General features: G+C 43.7%; 1 protein-coding gene across 7 annotated transcripts in view; it reads right to left on the bottom strand.

Annotated features, from left to right (window-relative positions):
- Positions 1–17,063, bottom strand: part of LOC142579570 (uncharacterized) — a 303,963-nt gene that overhangs the window by 75,722 nt on the left and 211,178 nt on the right. For 6 of the 7 annotated variants that reach the window (XM_075689924.1, XM_075689954.1, XM_075689963.1 and 3 more), the window contains 2 exons: positions 4,312–4,422; positions 1,753–1,976 (listed from right to left, as the gene is read on the bottom strand). In XM_075689924.1, coding sequence (XP_075546039.1) covers positions 1,753–1,976; positions 4,312–4,422 — 335 coding nt within the window. The remainder of the gene's footprint in view (positions 1–1,752; positions 1,977–4,311; positions 4,423–17,063) is intronic. The other variant, XM_075689947.1, reaches the window with a different exon arrangement.

Genomic DNA, 17,063 nt, shown 5'->3' with positions numbered 1-17,063 from the left:
TCACATACGAAGCTACCAGCACTGCGCGCACTCTGCAAACATGGCAGATCGCTTTAAAGATGAGGGCGACGTGGGCGTGCACTTTAGCCACGTCGCAGATCGCTTTCAAGATAGGATGCCTGCATGGCCGCACCGTAAGCAGAAGCCGCCGGAGAACAACGTCCCTCCCCTTCTCTCCCTCCCTCCCTCCGCCTGAGGTGGACAGGAGAGGGCGTGCATCCGCCCCGCCTTCCTCGCTCGCACACGCGTGATTGAGCCGCGTTTGCTGGCTCACCCTCGCCCGCTTTTGCTCGCACATACAGCATCCGGAGCACGGCGCCGTGCTCTTGACCTTTATACAGAACCTCGCAGGAGAGAAGTGACCTGCAACAGAGGCGTTGGCCATGCCTGGCCAGGCACAAACGCGCCTCTCTCCAGTCAGGCCTAAACAAAGGGCTGCAGATAAAAAAGGAAAGCTGCGCGGCGTGTGCAGCGACACCAACGTGCTCCAGCACACTAGCACTCTCCCCATCCATGATGGCGCGGAGTTCGAATTATCGGTGGTGGTGCGTAGGAGTAAACTTTATTTGTCCAACGGTTATTGATGGTGCCGGGGGCTAGGCTGCATTTCAGTGTGAATTAGTGGTATGTGTTACATATTGCTTTTGATACACTGCTGGATGGACCAAGGCAGTTACTTCAAAGTATCTGAAATTTCGAATTAACGAGCTTTTACTGTAATTGCTTTGCATTTCCTCGCATGAGAGAAACACAAATATCCACTTCTTTGTCCTGCACTCCTTAAATGTACTTTACACAACCTGTTCTTAACAGTGGAGGCCATATTTTGATTCTCATCATAGCAGACACACTCTTCAAAAAAAAAAAAAAAAAAAAAAACTCTGATTAGTTAACCAATGAATATGGCCAAGGTGGTCCTATTGCTATGACAAGCGTCAATGCACTAGCTGTCAATCGTTATAACACATTCTAATGCTTCCTATATTGGTTAAACAAACTGATCTCTGATGCCATGCTTCCCATATTTCTGCAGGAACTTGTTTACAACAGAATTCTCAATTAAAAAGTGCACTCACTGCTGCTGTACTGGAGCTAGAGCCATGAAATTGTTTCTCCAAGCATTTTGTTTACATGGAAGTAATAACTACTTCTAAGACTAATTCTATTCAGATACTTAATGCAGCTATGAAGCGCTTTGTGGCCTTAGTGCAAGAGATCCACTTATGCTGTACAACCATCAGCAGAAGAAAGGTAGCTTAGACTGGCAGCAACGGTAAGTGCAGTAGCAGAGTATACTGTTGGTGTGATAGCACTTTTTTTTTACATGTGAATAGGCACTACCACTTCTGTTGCACCATTCAATCACAAGTGCTCTTTGGGGATTTTTTCTGTGCAGGGATAGGGATCAGTTTGCAGTGCCTCTGTTCCTGCCCATATTTTTCCAATGTTCACACGCCAGCCATTGCCGTCTCATTGAGTGCGATACCACACTGATCTAAAAGCGTGCAGTGCTTAACATACTCATTCCTAGTTTATCTTTTCACTCTATCACCTTATCTGTCTCATTACTGTCATAGCACTGCATATAGTCAAAGCTTAAAAAAAAAAAAATTAGGAAAGCCTTTGTGGACATGCCACAGAACAGAGACTGGGAAATAGTCCTGAAAGTTAATGTATGATCATCACAGCCACCATTATGAATGATGAGGGAGGGGAGGGAGGAGAGGGCTGATTCCATCATGGCAGGCTTACAAAGCCTTGCTTGAAAAGGGGTCCAGAGCTGGCTGCACCAAAGCCCGCGAAAGGGGGCGCTGCAGTTGTGCTTTGCAAGAAGGGAAAGACTTGTGCTGGCGCTGACACTGTTGCTGGCACTGTTGCTGGCACAGTTGCTGGCACTGTTGCTGGCACAGTTGCTGGCACAGTTGCTGGCACAGTTGCTGGCACAGTTGCTGGCACTGCAGCTGGGAATGGGGAAACTGGTGGATGAAAGAAAAGAAAGGTAGGTCAGTGCTCTACTACGGAAACTGAATGAAAGGTGCAAAAGTACGAAGGCAGAAACAAAAGATAGAAACGGAAGGAAAATAAAGCAGACGATAAAGTGTTGTATGCAGACGGCTCTGTTAATTTACCTATCACACTTGTGCAATGTAGTAGATAAACTTATTATTATAATGCTTAACCTCATTTGGAGATTAATGCAATGATTCGTGTTACTTTATTTGTGTTTTGTGAGATAACAAAACAAATTAGTTGGCTGCCTGACTTAATGTTAGACATTTAAGGGTACCTTACAACTTCTAGGTACCGAGCATGAGCTGATCTATGAACATGACCATGTAAAAACAGGTGCATTGGTGTATGCAAGAATGTGTTGAAGGTTTGCTAAGAATACAGCTAAAGTTAGCTGAAAGCAAGCTCTTGGCATTCCTGAATTCTTTCACTGCCATAGAAAGCTTGGCCTGGATCATGAATGCCTGACAATTTACAAGTATGGTCCAATGTTCTACATTACAACCATGCCACTTTCAGGGTGCAATAAAAAACCAATTGTGAAGTCTGTGGCAAGTGCAACATGTCACAAAATGTGACATGTTGCATGTAATGCACAGCCAGACCATGCAATATATTAAGCCAATAGTACAAGAGCACTGAAAATTAAACCTAAGATAGTTTCTTTTCATCCTAAAATCTGTCCCCATAACTTCTTCCTCAAGATATGCTGAGGGACTGTATCATAAATTATGCTACTAAAATACAACCAGAAAGGAAGCAACAGCACAACTCCCATCGTCCTCAAGAGAAAAAAAAGTGTACATCCCCTTTCACTGCAAGCAATTTCCGATAACTCGCAGTTGTGCAACTTGATTAAAAAAAACGCATTATTAAAACATTAATAAACATGCATGACTGTGTGCAAAAGTAAAGCACAACACTCTGGAGGAGTAGGCACGCAAGAATGTGGCCTTGTTACAGTTATGGGATAGAAGTCTTGCATTGCAAAATAGGAAAACCAGATTTGTAAAAGGCAGTGATAAGGAAACACAAATATGTTCTACTTACCAAACTTAATGCCCTTACCGAACTTTTTGTGACTGCGTTTGCTGATGCGGCGAGAAAAAACTGTAGCATATTTTGTTTTAGTTATACAACAATGTCCCTGTAGTGCACTAAATTAAGAACGTAAAAACAATTTTTACATATCTCCAGATATGTTCCACATACATGCATGCCTTTTAGCTAACAGCTGCTGAAGCAAAAGGCTCTTGTGCATATTGAGAAGTTACCAAAGAAAATGAGGAACAAATCAAATTACATAGTATGTTATCAATGCCCAGAGATTCAATGTCTGTATATTAAAACCACATCCAAGTTTGTAAAGAATATAAATGTACATTAAGGACTTCTGCAATACACATGCAGTGTATAGCCTCGTGGCGCCATATACCTCCCTTTTACGCTCAGTCAGGGACGAAATTGTGTGGACTTCAAGTGCCGCAAAAACATGAATTTGCTGCCTAGAATCAGACCTACAAAAAAGACATGTGGACTACAGTACTTGGACAGAATGATAGAGATTACACTTTCAAATTTTACAGTGCAAGCCTAAATAAGCAGTGTCTCTTCAATGCAACTGTGATCCACAAACTGTACAGATATGGCCAAAAGTAAAGTTCTGATCCTGGTTTGAAATGATTATTTGGTTGAATAACACAGTAAGCCATTCGATACCTCTTATTGAAACCATAAGGTTCACATATGATCACAACACAATCTCAAATCTCCCAGTATGATGACAATGTTAGCATAAATCCCATCAAGCTTTTCTTGATTCCCATGACTCGCACAGTACAATGTTGTGTCAGTGCCCCTGCTGCGAATGGAACATGAAAATACACAGAGTTTCGCGTGTGATGTCTGCAGTACCAATATGTCAAGTCAGGGTTGAGTCAACGGAAGTCAACTGTATTAGGAATAGCTGGGACTTTCCCACAAGATTGAATTAAGCAAAAATTTACCTAACTGCAATTGAATAAACAAAATTATATGGTACCATGGTCTGTAAACCGAGAGTGCACGTGCGGAAGGTGTTCTATCAACTTTTTCTTTCAACACAGAAAGGCACGATGTCTTGCTGGAAAATACGGTCAGCTTCACAAGATGAGCATCATTTACATCATGTTTAATGCAGCATTTGCATTATTTCTCTTACTGGTCAATTTGTTTTGCTTTTTGCTCTTTGTTAGCCACGATTGCAATCACTGATACATGACAAAATGAATAGTACTTTAACTTCAAATGAAGTGAACTGACCGGCAGTGGAGATGGGAATGCCTTTTGTGGTAGAAACAGCTCCTTCGCTTTCTTGTTCTGGTGTTGGGGACCCTGGAGGTGTCACATCTTCATAAAGTGGCTCTGCATCTCCTACAGAAGATATAAAATGGAATGCTAAATAAAAAATTTATTTCTGGGGTTTTACGTGCCAAAACCACGATATAATTACGAGGCATGCCGTAGTGTGGGACTCCGGATTGATTTTGACTGCCTGGGGTTCTTTAGTGTGCACTCAATGCACAATACATAAGCATTTTTGCATTTTGTCTTCATCGAAATGCAGCCGCCGTGGCTTGGATTTAAAATGGAATGCCGAAGAAAAGCTGTGTAGTGAGTGATATAGTCAATATACATGGTAAGCTAACCAATTTACTACTAAATGCAAAAGTTAATCTACTGCTACATACTTCTGCTTTTTCACATACTGTGCTATGCCTTACAATGCTAGAGCATCATTAGTAATGTTTCCATTGTATGAAAAAGAAAATTATCTACTTGAAGACAAGGTGTGCTGAATTCGGCTGTTCATGACAATGATTCTTTGTAGCCTCTTTGAATATCTGCCCAATGAAATATTGAAACTCAGTGGACTGCTTACGAAGAGAGAAATGAATTTCCAAACCCTAGTAACCATGCTGCATTTTAATTCCAAAGTACTGTTGCCAAATTCACGTGCAATACCTGGCTGTTGCATGAAGAAATCAATACACTAATGCAGTGGCTCATTGAAATTGCAAGCAACAATTTATAACTGCCTGCTTTCAGGAAGCACGGAAATGGCCACACTAAACACTTCACAATCTCTGCTTCTATCCCCCCCAAGTTGTACTCTTTGTCATAGCTCTACATAATTTTCCCAGTAAAGAGGCATTTCCAGTTCCTGTAGAACTTTTACACATCCCTTGTGCACCCTCCACACCATCTGTGTGTGCACAGCCAAGGCCCAACTATTGTAGCAGTGGCAGCCATGGCAATTTCCAGAAACCTGGCTTCATGTCGACTATACTCTGCTATACTGGTACAAAGTCTGGCGACGACTATACTCATCACCGGCAGAGAAATGATTAAAAAATGTCCTTCTCCATTTACCATTCTCAAATTAACTCTCGAACTTAAAATATGCTCAATGATTGATTCTAAGTGAACTAAGTCTCCCATGTATGATTGCAAAATTTCAATAAGAAATGCTGAGCCATATACAGACAGCAACCATTTTAAATCTTATTTCACTGCTTGAAGAAGAATTTTAAATGTTCTGATGGCACTTTGGAGAAACTCCCTATGGTGCCCTAAATAAAGGGAGTCTTTTTATAGCTGCACCAAAATTTTAAAAATTGCCTGTAGCAGATAGTATAATTCTAATCCTTGATCTAAATTACTCAATCAGGTGGCCATTAATTCTATGAGAAATCAAAATACTTAAATAATTAGCATAATTATGTGAATTAACTTTTTAAATTAGTAACATTACGGCCACTATTTCAATCTACAAATTACCGACAGTGAGTTCACAGGGCGTATTCACCTAGAACGAATCCTCAGGAATTTTGTGCAGCTAAAAAACAGACGCTGCATATTGACATGTGTACTTGTTTAGCTTTCTCAGTTGACCGCCTTTCACCAGCTAACAAATGTTGAACGTTATCGCTCAGTGCAGGACACGCCTGCATGTAATGGAAGTTTCTGGAATGTTATGATGGTTCTATCCATTGTCTGTTGTCACTGAACCTCGTGTAATCTGATTGCATGTGCGATAGATGCAGGCGCGTCCTGCGCTGAGCGATAGTGTTGAAAGGAGTACTGCCACAAAAATTTTTTCTTGTTTTATCTTTTGAGGTAGATTGGATAGAATCCAAGAGGATAAAGGTATTGCTGCTTTCCACAATTTCCTCTATGTATGCGATCGTCATGCCCTTGTTGATCTGCTTGAACTCCTGGCTGAAGTTTGTCAGCATCACTTTCGATTTTCCTCCGTGCACTCGAGCAATCCCTCTTGCAATGCAAATTTCACGCTCGAGCAGTAGACATTGGTCGCCCTCGATGACGCCTTTTACATCTGCAGGTCTTTCGGTGCTGCCGGAAATGACAATGCAAGGTGGGATGCTGACTTTGGTGTTCAAGTACTCTAAAGGCACGCTCAGAAGTCCTCTCCGGCGGTATCGCTGAGTCTGTGGACAGCACTATCGACTTCGACTTTAGATCAATGACTGCGCCGTTTTGATTTAGAAAGTCCATGCCGATAATTACGTTGCGTGAGCACTCTTGAAGGATAATGAGGTGGACCGCACTGTGAATGGCAGGTTGTAGTCCATAGTGATGTCTGACAGTGATGACAATGGACAGTGGCAGTTGCACTCTAGCGGCACAAACACTCCATTTTCAGTACTTTTCGTGCAGCTGTTCTGCTTATTGCATAAAGTTGTCGTATATACCATCGAAAAGTTTAATTCTTGTAAATTCCGAATACATATATATTATATATGAGTGGATATGCAAGCTTTAAAACTAAATGCCCTCCAAGAATAAGATTAAAGGCTAAACGACATGTAAGCATGCTGGCGCGTGAAAGCTTATGCTCACGTGCCTTGCGTTTGCCGTGCCTCGTGGTAGTTTGAATCTACAAGTGGGCGCGGCAGCGTGCACCCACTTGGCTGACATTTTCCTCTTGGTAGAGGTTGTTTAGTATTCTTTAAAGGCAGCCAGAGCACCAATATTTGTCTGGAGAAGATAGACAGGTTTAGAATAGCGTTTGTCACCTTCTATAAATTAAACGTAAGCAGCTTTGTGGGATGTTTTGGTGTGCGTCTCTTCAAGACCTTTAGTTTAACGTGCGGGAACACGAACGCAAGGAAGCTTTATTGAGCATGATATTAAAACTAATTTTACTCAAAAATAAAATGCATCAGCCATGGAATCTTCCACTTCCAGATCGAGCATGATGCAACACGTACGCGATGACAAGCTCCGCAAGCGCCGGCACAGAAATCCTGACATCGTTATTTACGCAGGGTTCCTTTGCACCTTGTTGCTCTGATCTCTACGAGGGTTTGCGGCCATAATCACGTTGCATGAGGGGAAGCACCATATTACTGCATTTTTGGTAAATATTTCGTAGTCCCCAACATGGGTGAAATCGCGCTTGAGGATCTGTTCCTAAAAGCGTCTTTCGCCCACAAGTGGTGTAGTTGGGCCTTTACTTGTAGTTTGGCTTTTAGATACAGGGTTTTTGCTAACCGGGTCTCGGTTGTGACTATATATTGAAAAATCTACAGCATTGTGACTTGCACCATAACTTAACAACATATTTATCTATTTCCTAAATGTGGTTCAAGAATGTTGAATATTTACTTTATTGCTATTTTGCATGTGAAAATAGACAAGTATAGCAACTTGTGTTGTAAACAGTCCGGCAACTATTTGCTAGAGGAAGCTGAAGGGAAGCTAAAGGAGACTGTATAGCTCAAAGAACTCCCACTTAGAATGCGAATTTTTGTTCATGTGTGTTTAATACTTTTCTTAATATAGCGACCACAATTAGGCAACATTAGGCGATATCTACGCTACGTAGCAGACTGCAGCTACATGCAATTGCAGTGCAGCGCAGCGTTTGCTTTGTGCACGACAGGGCTTGAGTGCGTGCTCACACTCACATGCTACAGTCCAACCACGCTGTATGGTGTAAACCGGCTTTGTCCTTCACCAGCTTGACCGATGGATCGTAGCAACATCCAACTTGCGCATTTTAGAGCGCAGCTCTTAGGTGCCTGTTCCTGGGTTAAGTGTTCGCATCGGCGTAATCATGTGAATGTGCGCGTGCCACTGTTCGCGCGTTTGTCATTGGGCTTTTTCGATTTTCCACTTCTGGCTACCCGCGGGCTGCCAGAGCTAGCCAGAGCGTCTTCGTTTTTCTCGGGTTGCTCCGCCCACCACGCTACGCACTTCCGCCGGGCGTTCGTTTTGCTCGGGCTGGACGGTTCTGGCTACCTGCGGGCTGCCAGAATCTGCCAGGATGATTTTGGTCTGGCTGCGCTTTGGAAGTTCTCTGGCTAGCAGACGACTAAAAGAGGCGATGGGCGCTCGCCGCCATCTTTGCGGCGACTTCACGGATTGCAACGCGGGCGCTTGAGGACTTAAAATTTACCTTGCCCAGTCAACTGTCTACGGTCATGTTCGGATTTCCTTACTTCTAGCGTTATCTTTTTAGGTGCCAATGCTCCGTTCCGCATTGCGAAGCGGCGCGATACGAGCCGTGGTGAACCGTTTGAAGCTTTTCTGTGTGTGTCCCCTGATGGTTTCTTCGCGGCGGTGATCAGCGCGCCGTGCTCTCATGCATGCATGTTATCTGCATTGTGTTCCACGCAAGTTGTAGACGCTCATTCATACATTGCGGTACATTTTGGGTTCGTCTTTCTCTGGTGGCGTTCGTTTTCATATATCTCGCATATGTATATATCTAGCTCCTTTTTCTGCAGTTAGCGAAGGCTCTGCAGCTAGCCCACGTTCGCTCCGTCTCTCCGTCGTATGCTTAGGTGGCAGCTCGAAGCCGATATGTGTTCGAACTGCAGGCCGTTGATCTAAGCACACACATACATTGGCTTATTGCTCTCGTGATCGCGACCAATGTTGTTTCTCGTGTGAAACGTTTCTCTGGTCACAGGAGGCGTGCATTTTCATGCGCCAGCCGCGTCTCCTGCTCCTTAGGGTCAAAATGAGAAGCACCATCAGCTATAACAAACTTTCTGAAATCGAAGCCCAAGCAGGTCGGCACGAAATTTTATGCGTATGAGACATACCCGATAACCTGCTTTTTCATGTCTTGCAATGACACAACGCCAACTCATCAAGGTCGCCGGTGGGCGACGTGATCGCTGCGAGCAGGGACCCTCGAGCTATTGCTTTCGAGTTTACAATCACTTACGCGCAATTTCGCATCTTGTCATCTGCTGCGTTGGAGGCCATCTGTTGTGCTGCGCAAGGTGAGATTGGCCCAGTGCGCGTCTTGCGCAGAGTTGCGCGAAATCGCGCGAAAGTGATCGAATCCCTGAATGAAACTATATACTTTCAAGCTGGCAACGCATAAATGGGCCGACTACGCCGAGCGTGCCCGGCCTCGCCGGGCGCTGCCATGCTGGTAGCTTGTTTACATTTGGCCAGCTGTACCAGCATTCGATTTTGCAAACTTCGGGCAGGTTCAGGTTGTCTTGGGATCCCAGCCCACGTGACTTCCTAACAGAACCGGAACTATCTTGCTGCCATCTGGCTGCCAGAACTCTGAAAATTGAAAAGGCCCATTAATTTCTTCCACAGCTGGCTCAGATGCTGCTCATCATGCTAGCGCTGCCATACTGCCCCTTCCTTTGCAAAGGCACTCATGGCACTGACCCACTGTCAGTTGGTGTGGTGATTTCGGTGAGAAATTCTTTGCCTCAATATACTGTTCACGCCTTCGTTGTCGTCATCTTCCACAGCTGGCTCTGAGATGCTGCTCATCATGCCAGCGTTCCCATACTACCCTCCCTCTGCGAAGGCGCTGACAGCACTGGCCCACTGCCTGCCGGTCAATGCGGTGATTTCGGTCTCAAATTCTTTACCTCAATATATCGTGAAGTGAAAACACGCATAAGGCTACGCTGAAATTTCGCATTAAGAAGTATTGTAATCGTTGGACATTTTTTTTTAAGCGCTATCAATTATTAGTCTTCCAAGGCATCTAACCAGGAGCGGCCATGAGTGAGCACGTGCTGGTAAGCGTGTGTGTGGCCTGATCTTAGGTTTCACGGGGTTTGAGGCTAGTTGAGCATTCAAAACTAGATGAAATTAGCGAGACCTGCTGGCTATGACACCAATAAACAGGGTGCCCAAAGTTTAATTCCTATGCGAGCGGCCGAGCCTCAGCAGGTGATAGTCAGCTTCTACCGGAAGTATGTAATTATTATAAAAATTTGAAAGCACATTTCCACTTAATTCAGCCTGTTTATTGAACTTCGTTAATAAACATACACAGTAACAGGAGGAAGAAGCGCACTGATCTGAACACCCTTCTTGACTGACGTGAACTACTGGCCAATAGCAGCCGTGTATGGGAATCTGCTGAATTTAAAAATATAGCATCCAGAAGAGAATGAGAAGGCTTCTGTTGAAAAGACAGTATTTGAGAGAAAGGTGATTCACGCTCCACTTGCAAGCTCCACGCACCATGTATGACAGCAAAACTTGGCTGAGATATTCACAACAGCGTATGCTATCCGTGGACCACGCTGCAAGAAGGTTCTGGTCCGACGGCAGTGTGTCTCACTAATGTTGGAGAGCCGGCAGGTGGCGCACGTGACTAGGAGGCCGGTTAGGAGGCTGGTGCCGGAGGCAGACAAGCCTCAAGCACGCACATTTCAGCCTGCATTTTTCAGAGTGCGTCTAAGTGTTAACACTTTCATATTGAGGTTACGATCTTAATTTCCCGAAGGCTTATAGAGTTATTTGACAATGCCGCAACACATGCTGCATTTTTAAATCAAAAACGTATACTTTGCTGAATGCGGTGATCGCAGCCCGCATTTTTGTTGGAGCAGCTGACAATTCAATTTGCAAGTTCCATTTAGATGAAGAGTTGCTTTCTGTCGTCACTGTACGCTGCGTTCCCTTTTTCGTTTCTCATGTACCGCGTACGATGTTCTCCTGCGTGTATATAAGCGCTTTCGCGTAATGGAGTGAGCTGTGCCATCATTGTTGCGTAGACTCAAACGAAAATTAAATATTGTGCGTTTCACATACGGGTTCTGTGAATAGTAGAGTTCATAAAGCACCAATACAAAGGCTGCTTGTTTCTTATGAACCATGCTGCGCCTTTCATGCATTTATAGCGTTCAATGGAATCAGTGTGTGCATGCTCCTTAATAAAATGTTCATGATAGAAGATGCTGATAGTTTTCTTGTTTTTTTTATTCAAAATTCATGAGGCAACAGAAAACCAATATGGAATCAACTTGCAAACCAAGAGAAAGGAAGTTTATCGGAGTAGGATACACATATCCCTGAGGCATTCTTCATAGCTCAGTTTTAAACGAGCTTATCCAGCTTTCTTAAGTTGTGCGACTTGCTGCTATTGGATCGTTTTTGCTTGGCGTATTCCCTCATCCTCATAGAGACATAGTAGTGCAAAACATGTGCAACCACATCGCCCTTGTGCAGAGGGCATGGAAATGAAAAGTTGTCCTCCTCGAGCAATTCACCTATCGGAAGGCAGTATAGAACGTTCTGCAGCGTTTTTCTGAAAGACACTCTTTGCTGACTGCAGCATGCGAAATATGTGAATGGCGGGATGAATCAGCTTGCCTTTAGTCTTCAAGTTAACAAGGGAAGCTTCAGAATAGTCTGACTTGACAAGTGAGACTGCGAGTCCACGGGTGCAGTATTCGCATGATGCGTTCTTTAAGAGCTTGCGGCACATGTAGCTGGTTATGTAGTAGACTATAGAGTCCGCTGTTTCTGGCAAAGAGTAAACATGATCAAAAAGGGTCTCACATTCCACTTCATCATCTACATTCTGGTCAAGTTATTTCTTGAGCTTTTCCAGCTTTGACTCTCCGTAATTGGATTGGAAGGCTGTTGCGAGATCCGATAGCGTGAGGAGACGATTGTCGCAGCCATCTGCAATGCCGCATTTGCCGAACTTTTACCAGGCTGTAAAAAGAGAGCATGTTATACAACTGGAGAAAAGCTGGCATAGAAGGATGATCATTCTGAACCCCAGCTAGGCGAATAGTGCCAAAAAGAAAAAGCTTTCCAAAACATCCTGGTTGAAGCGAGATGTCAGCACATACTTGAAGTGGCAGAGTTCGAGTAAATAGGTTGTTAACTCTATTGTAGACAAAAGTGTCACTCGAAGTCCCTCAGCTGTTGACTCGGTTAAAAAGCGTTCTTTCGGGATTCTTCCTGTACACTTCTGTTTCCCAAGAATCGAGCCATGTGGAGAAATACTTTAAGAGTTCAAAGTCCTTGCTGTCTCACCTTATGCCTTGTACGGGAAAACGCCTGTTTAACGCATCAAACACATCATTGAACATCGTGGTAAACTTGACTGCTCCTTGGATATTTTCCAGTCCAAAAGCACCTCGTTTAGAATAGCACTGTAGGCCATAAACCACACTTCTACTGAATATCTGTGTCACCAGCTTCACCCAAATTTTTTTGGCATTTGTAGGGTTCAGGTGGGCAGATGACAACTTCGGACATACGCACAAGCAACCTGGATTGCTGGTGTCTGCAATTAGTACATTGTCATAGTGAGCCCAGAAGACGCAATCTTCAGCAGTTTGAAGATTTTTTTGCATGTGCAAGCGGTTTCTAACACATTTGATCAAGTGTGGGGCATCTGCAAAGACGAAGACCTTGCGATCATCATCAAGAGGATGGATAAAATAATTGAAGGGATTTTCCAACTTGCCACTCACTGAGTACTCTTTCCACATCCTGCGGTTGGTAGCAGTGCCGTCGCAGACCGAAGCATCAACGAATGCCCCTGCCTGCTCCAAAAGTATTACTGCTTTCATGGCCAGACGAGCGAGGTCAGTCCTCTTTGTTGGGCCTTTGGTGCCGAAAACGGCAACCGGCTGCGAGTGTGCATCCCCAAAAGAGGTGAACTTAAAAACAAGTCCGTGGTCGGCTAGTTGTTCTTTGCATGGCAAAGATTTGCCGAAGTCAGTGAACCCAGAACATGTCATTGTTCTTGAGTGAATAGTCATCTCTTGACGCACCTGAATTTTGTTGAAGACAAGAATACCATGACACTGGTATGAATCCTTTATGGCCATCTTTTTTGTAATGCAGTGAAGGATCTCTTGTCGAATCCACAGTTGACTTGAACCATGCTCGTGTACTTCCCGACTTTGACTTCATCACTGCATATCTTGCCCTCTTTAAGGCTGCCATTTGCTGAGGGCTAGATAGTGTGCGAAATCGCTGGTGCGGCCTGCGCTCTTGTTTCTTCCGAAGAAGCCTCTTGTGGTGAATGTGAAGTGTATCCGGCAACCTCTCACAGCGACTGCAAGTTTTCTCACTGTGTTCTAGCCACATGGAACATTCCCTGTGCCTCCAGTGGCTGGATACATCGACGCAGGCATTCTTTGGGTATACGTCAGGAAAAATATGTCTGCCAGGGCCACCTTTGCAGACACTGACCTTGTCGATTCGGCGCAAGGCACTGTTCAAATCTTAGCACTGACAGCTTACTCATAATTCCAAGTTTTTCTGGAGGTATAGCTTTACCCATAATAATCACACGGGTATTCATCTGGTCGTCGACTTCAAGGTAGTTTTTCATAAACATCAAAGCAGGCTCGTTAGGCCCCAGAGGAACTTCCGGTCGAAACTTTTTCAAGATGAAGAAAAACTAAGCTTATTCATCCTTTTCCATTATTTCCATTATTAAGTGTCTACCGAGAACAAGGATGACTAATTGCTCAATGGTAAAGCAAACATTGCAACAAAAAAAGAGAACTTATTGTCTGCCCACACTGCTTTTACGTGACTGCTTCCAGGCTTTGTCAAATGCCATCTCCTAGAGCAAAGCGACACGACCCCAATGTTGGAGACATTATCGTCTGTTATGGCACCTGAGAAGCTTGAATGATTATAGTGAATGAAAGTCGCACTAAATAAATTAGCTTTTATTTGTTTCAATGCATTTTACGTGCAGCTATAACTATTTACCCTCTGAAATTTCCCACCTTTTCAGCCTCCTTACATGTGCTGCCGTGCTGCGGTTCAGACATGAAACACAACCATTAGTGAGACGCGTTTCTGCCTAGTGGCCCACCACACCGTAAGATCACCTGTTTTTACACCGTGCTGTATGAATTATGTTTTTATCACCAAGCCCAAGGGGTTGTTCAGGACCCCTTTAAACATGATCACCCCATATATGTGTTCGAAAGTGGCACATTAGTCCCACAGAATTTTTTTATTATTGTTCTTTTCTATGAAATTATATTTATCCCCTTGTCGGGCGCTTTCCACCTGAAACATGAATAATAAACAAGAATACTCAAATACTTAGGAAAGGCATTGATAGGCGAGTCACCCGCAGTTCTTTCCATGCCTGAACCACCAAAGCTGATCATCACACCACTGGTTCACAAACTTCGCGGCACAGCTACCATCTGTGAAAATTGGGGATAAAATTATATTTATCCCCTTGTGTCGCACTTTCCACCTGACACATGAAAGACATACATTACTCAAATGAAAGGCACTTAAGCTGCCCATCTAAAGGTTGCGAGTTTGATATTATGCTGCGGCTACTGCATTTTGATGGAGGAGATATGCAAAATCATCTGTGTAACAAGCATTTGGAACTCCCGGTAATGTTGCAAAATAAAACACATGCAGTAACATGCTGTACGTGCACATTATTTTTGGCTAACGACACGTTTGCAAAGGCGATGGCTTTGTTCATGCCTGTGTACTGAAAATGAGGCAAGGACAGTGCAAGCAACACATCTTAATGTACTATTTCTTAAAACAATACATTGTGCTGTGTATTAGATATTTTTGCTGGACATCACTTTGGTTTTCCACTGTTTAGGTACACAGACTTGAAGAGCTAACCTTAATTCCAAGTTTGCCAAGAGAGAAATAAAGTAAGTATGCTGCCTAAAGTAGTCCACTCCATTTTTTATACATGCTATATCTGAGATACAGGTGTCCTGCTTCTATTATGAGGTACATTTTTAATATGCACATTCACTTTGTCCTTACTCTGCAGTGCCCAAATGATCATGGGTGAATACCAAATGCCTGCACCGGCAAGGTCAGTGTAAAATCTTGAAGAGTCCACTAATTCGTTGGTGGAGCGGGGATCATGCCTAGCGTGATTCGTTCTGAGATCGCGTTGGACCAACCCTTCTTTCTTTCTTTTTTCTTTACTGGAATATGTATGCTATCTGCAAAAAGTAATAGCCTCCATCACACTTTCTTGCATGTGCATGCATATACTTGGAATAGCTGTCTATACACATGTATGATCAGCACTCTTAATACTAATAATAATCTTTATTGCCTTTTATTTATCATACACATTCTCAGAGACATTATTCAGCTTTAGTAGATTTAATTTTTTTTCCATTTCGACATGCTTCCAAAGGCTGTTCAAGGCTGACATGCAATTTTGCCGTTTGCACAGGAAGCACCACAAGGATGCACTTTGGGAGTTACTATATATGTTCCCCTTGGGAAACGCACAGTAGCTGCAGCGCTTTTTGATCCGATTCTTTCCTATTTTTCTTATGTACTAGGAGAGCATAGCTCGTGGACACTAGGTGAATGCACATGCGAGCTTAAGTCCACGGCCTGCATAGACGAGACTGTATGTCTCAGAGAACAAGACAGGTCTCGCTATGCAACGTGGGAGTACGCCGAGCTACTGCTACTAGCTCGCGCAGGTCACCTGCTGATAGCACTGAACCGTCTACAGTGACCATGCAGTTTATTAGAGCCTGTGCAAATTTCTGGAGCAGTCGGCTGCACCTACGTATGTATAGAAAACTCAGGGCTGGCACTGCTGTCAGCGCGGAACTTTCCCCAGCATTTAAAAATAATACAAACACTGTAAATAGCCCCTATTCTCGTTTCTTTGTTGTTCTCTCTCATTCTGCCTATCTCTACTTTCTCGTGGGCTGTCCACAGCTCTTTATCCTATCCCACTGCTGGCTGATGTTCAGCGGCTAGCTGTCCGCAAGACACTTACGGTTCGGCCAACAGAACTCTCTCCTCTTGTTCTTGCGACCACGAATAAAATCGTTTGCTCATTCTTTGCATGCAGCAAGTGCATCGTGACAGTCAGGAATGCGACCCTAAAAATGGAGATATGAGGAGACGAACACAGTGGTCTGCCCTGGGAATTTCCAATTGTCGTGGACACACTCTGGGTTGATGGATGAAAGTGCTTTTCTTTTGTGCAGTCTTCACTAATGCTACTTTTACTACAAAACAGACACTACTCACGCCTGATGACTGGCAATGTGCTTCCCGGTGAGAAGGAATCGTCATGCCAATGTTAAGTTGTATTTCTATTGATACTGCACACAGCAACAAAACGATGATGGCGCACCAAGACCACAGTTGTCGCTCACGAAACACAAGGGGTGGAGTGGGGAAGAGACTTTTTTCTACCAAAAGCAGATCACCTGTCACTACAATTGCACTGAACCGGCACAGTATTTGTTTTTCCAGTCATGAGTGCATGTTGTCGCCTGGTAGTGAAATTTGAATTACTTGCAAGATGGCTGCCGTGGTACCCCTACCTTAAGTGCAAATAAATTTCCATTCTGTGAAAGCAAACCCAGCTGGTTTCATTCTTTTCCAACTGCCAGAGTGAGGAAAGCTTAATTTTTCTTCTTATAAAATTGGGCACATGTTAGACATCAGTGGACATTTTTTCTACTTTGGACAAACTGGGTGCTCTTTAGAATCTGGTAAATACTGCCGAATAAACCAGCCGTGGGTTTGGACACTTTTTGTTCCTATTTTAATTTGATCCAACAAATAATTCAATTGATTCTGTCAGTCCCACAGAGGTCAAATTAACGAAAGCCCTCTGTAACTACATGAAAAGGGTAGCCTGTATACAGACCATGTTGTTTGGAACATGTGAGGAACAATTTGCCTATAAGCACTTCACGCCTGTACCTACTATAAAACAAGCTATGTTGTGCAGAACACCATAGTAGAGTTGCTCC

This window comes from Dermacentor variabilis, chromosome 1, assembly GCF_050947875.1.
Source record: "Dermacentor variabilis isolate Ectoservices chromosome 1, ASM5094787v1, whole genome shotgun sequence".
In the NCBI taxonomy this organism is placed as follows: domain Eukaryota; kingdom Metazoa; phylum Arthropoda; class Arachnida; order Ixodida; family Ixodidae; genus Dermacentor; species Dermacentor variabilis.
This window is presented reverse-complemented; position numbering and strand designations above follow the sequence as displayed.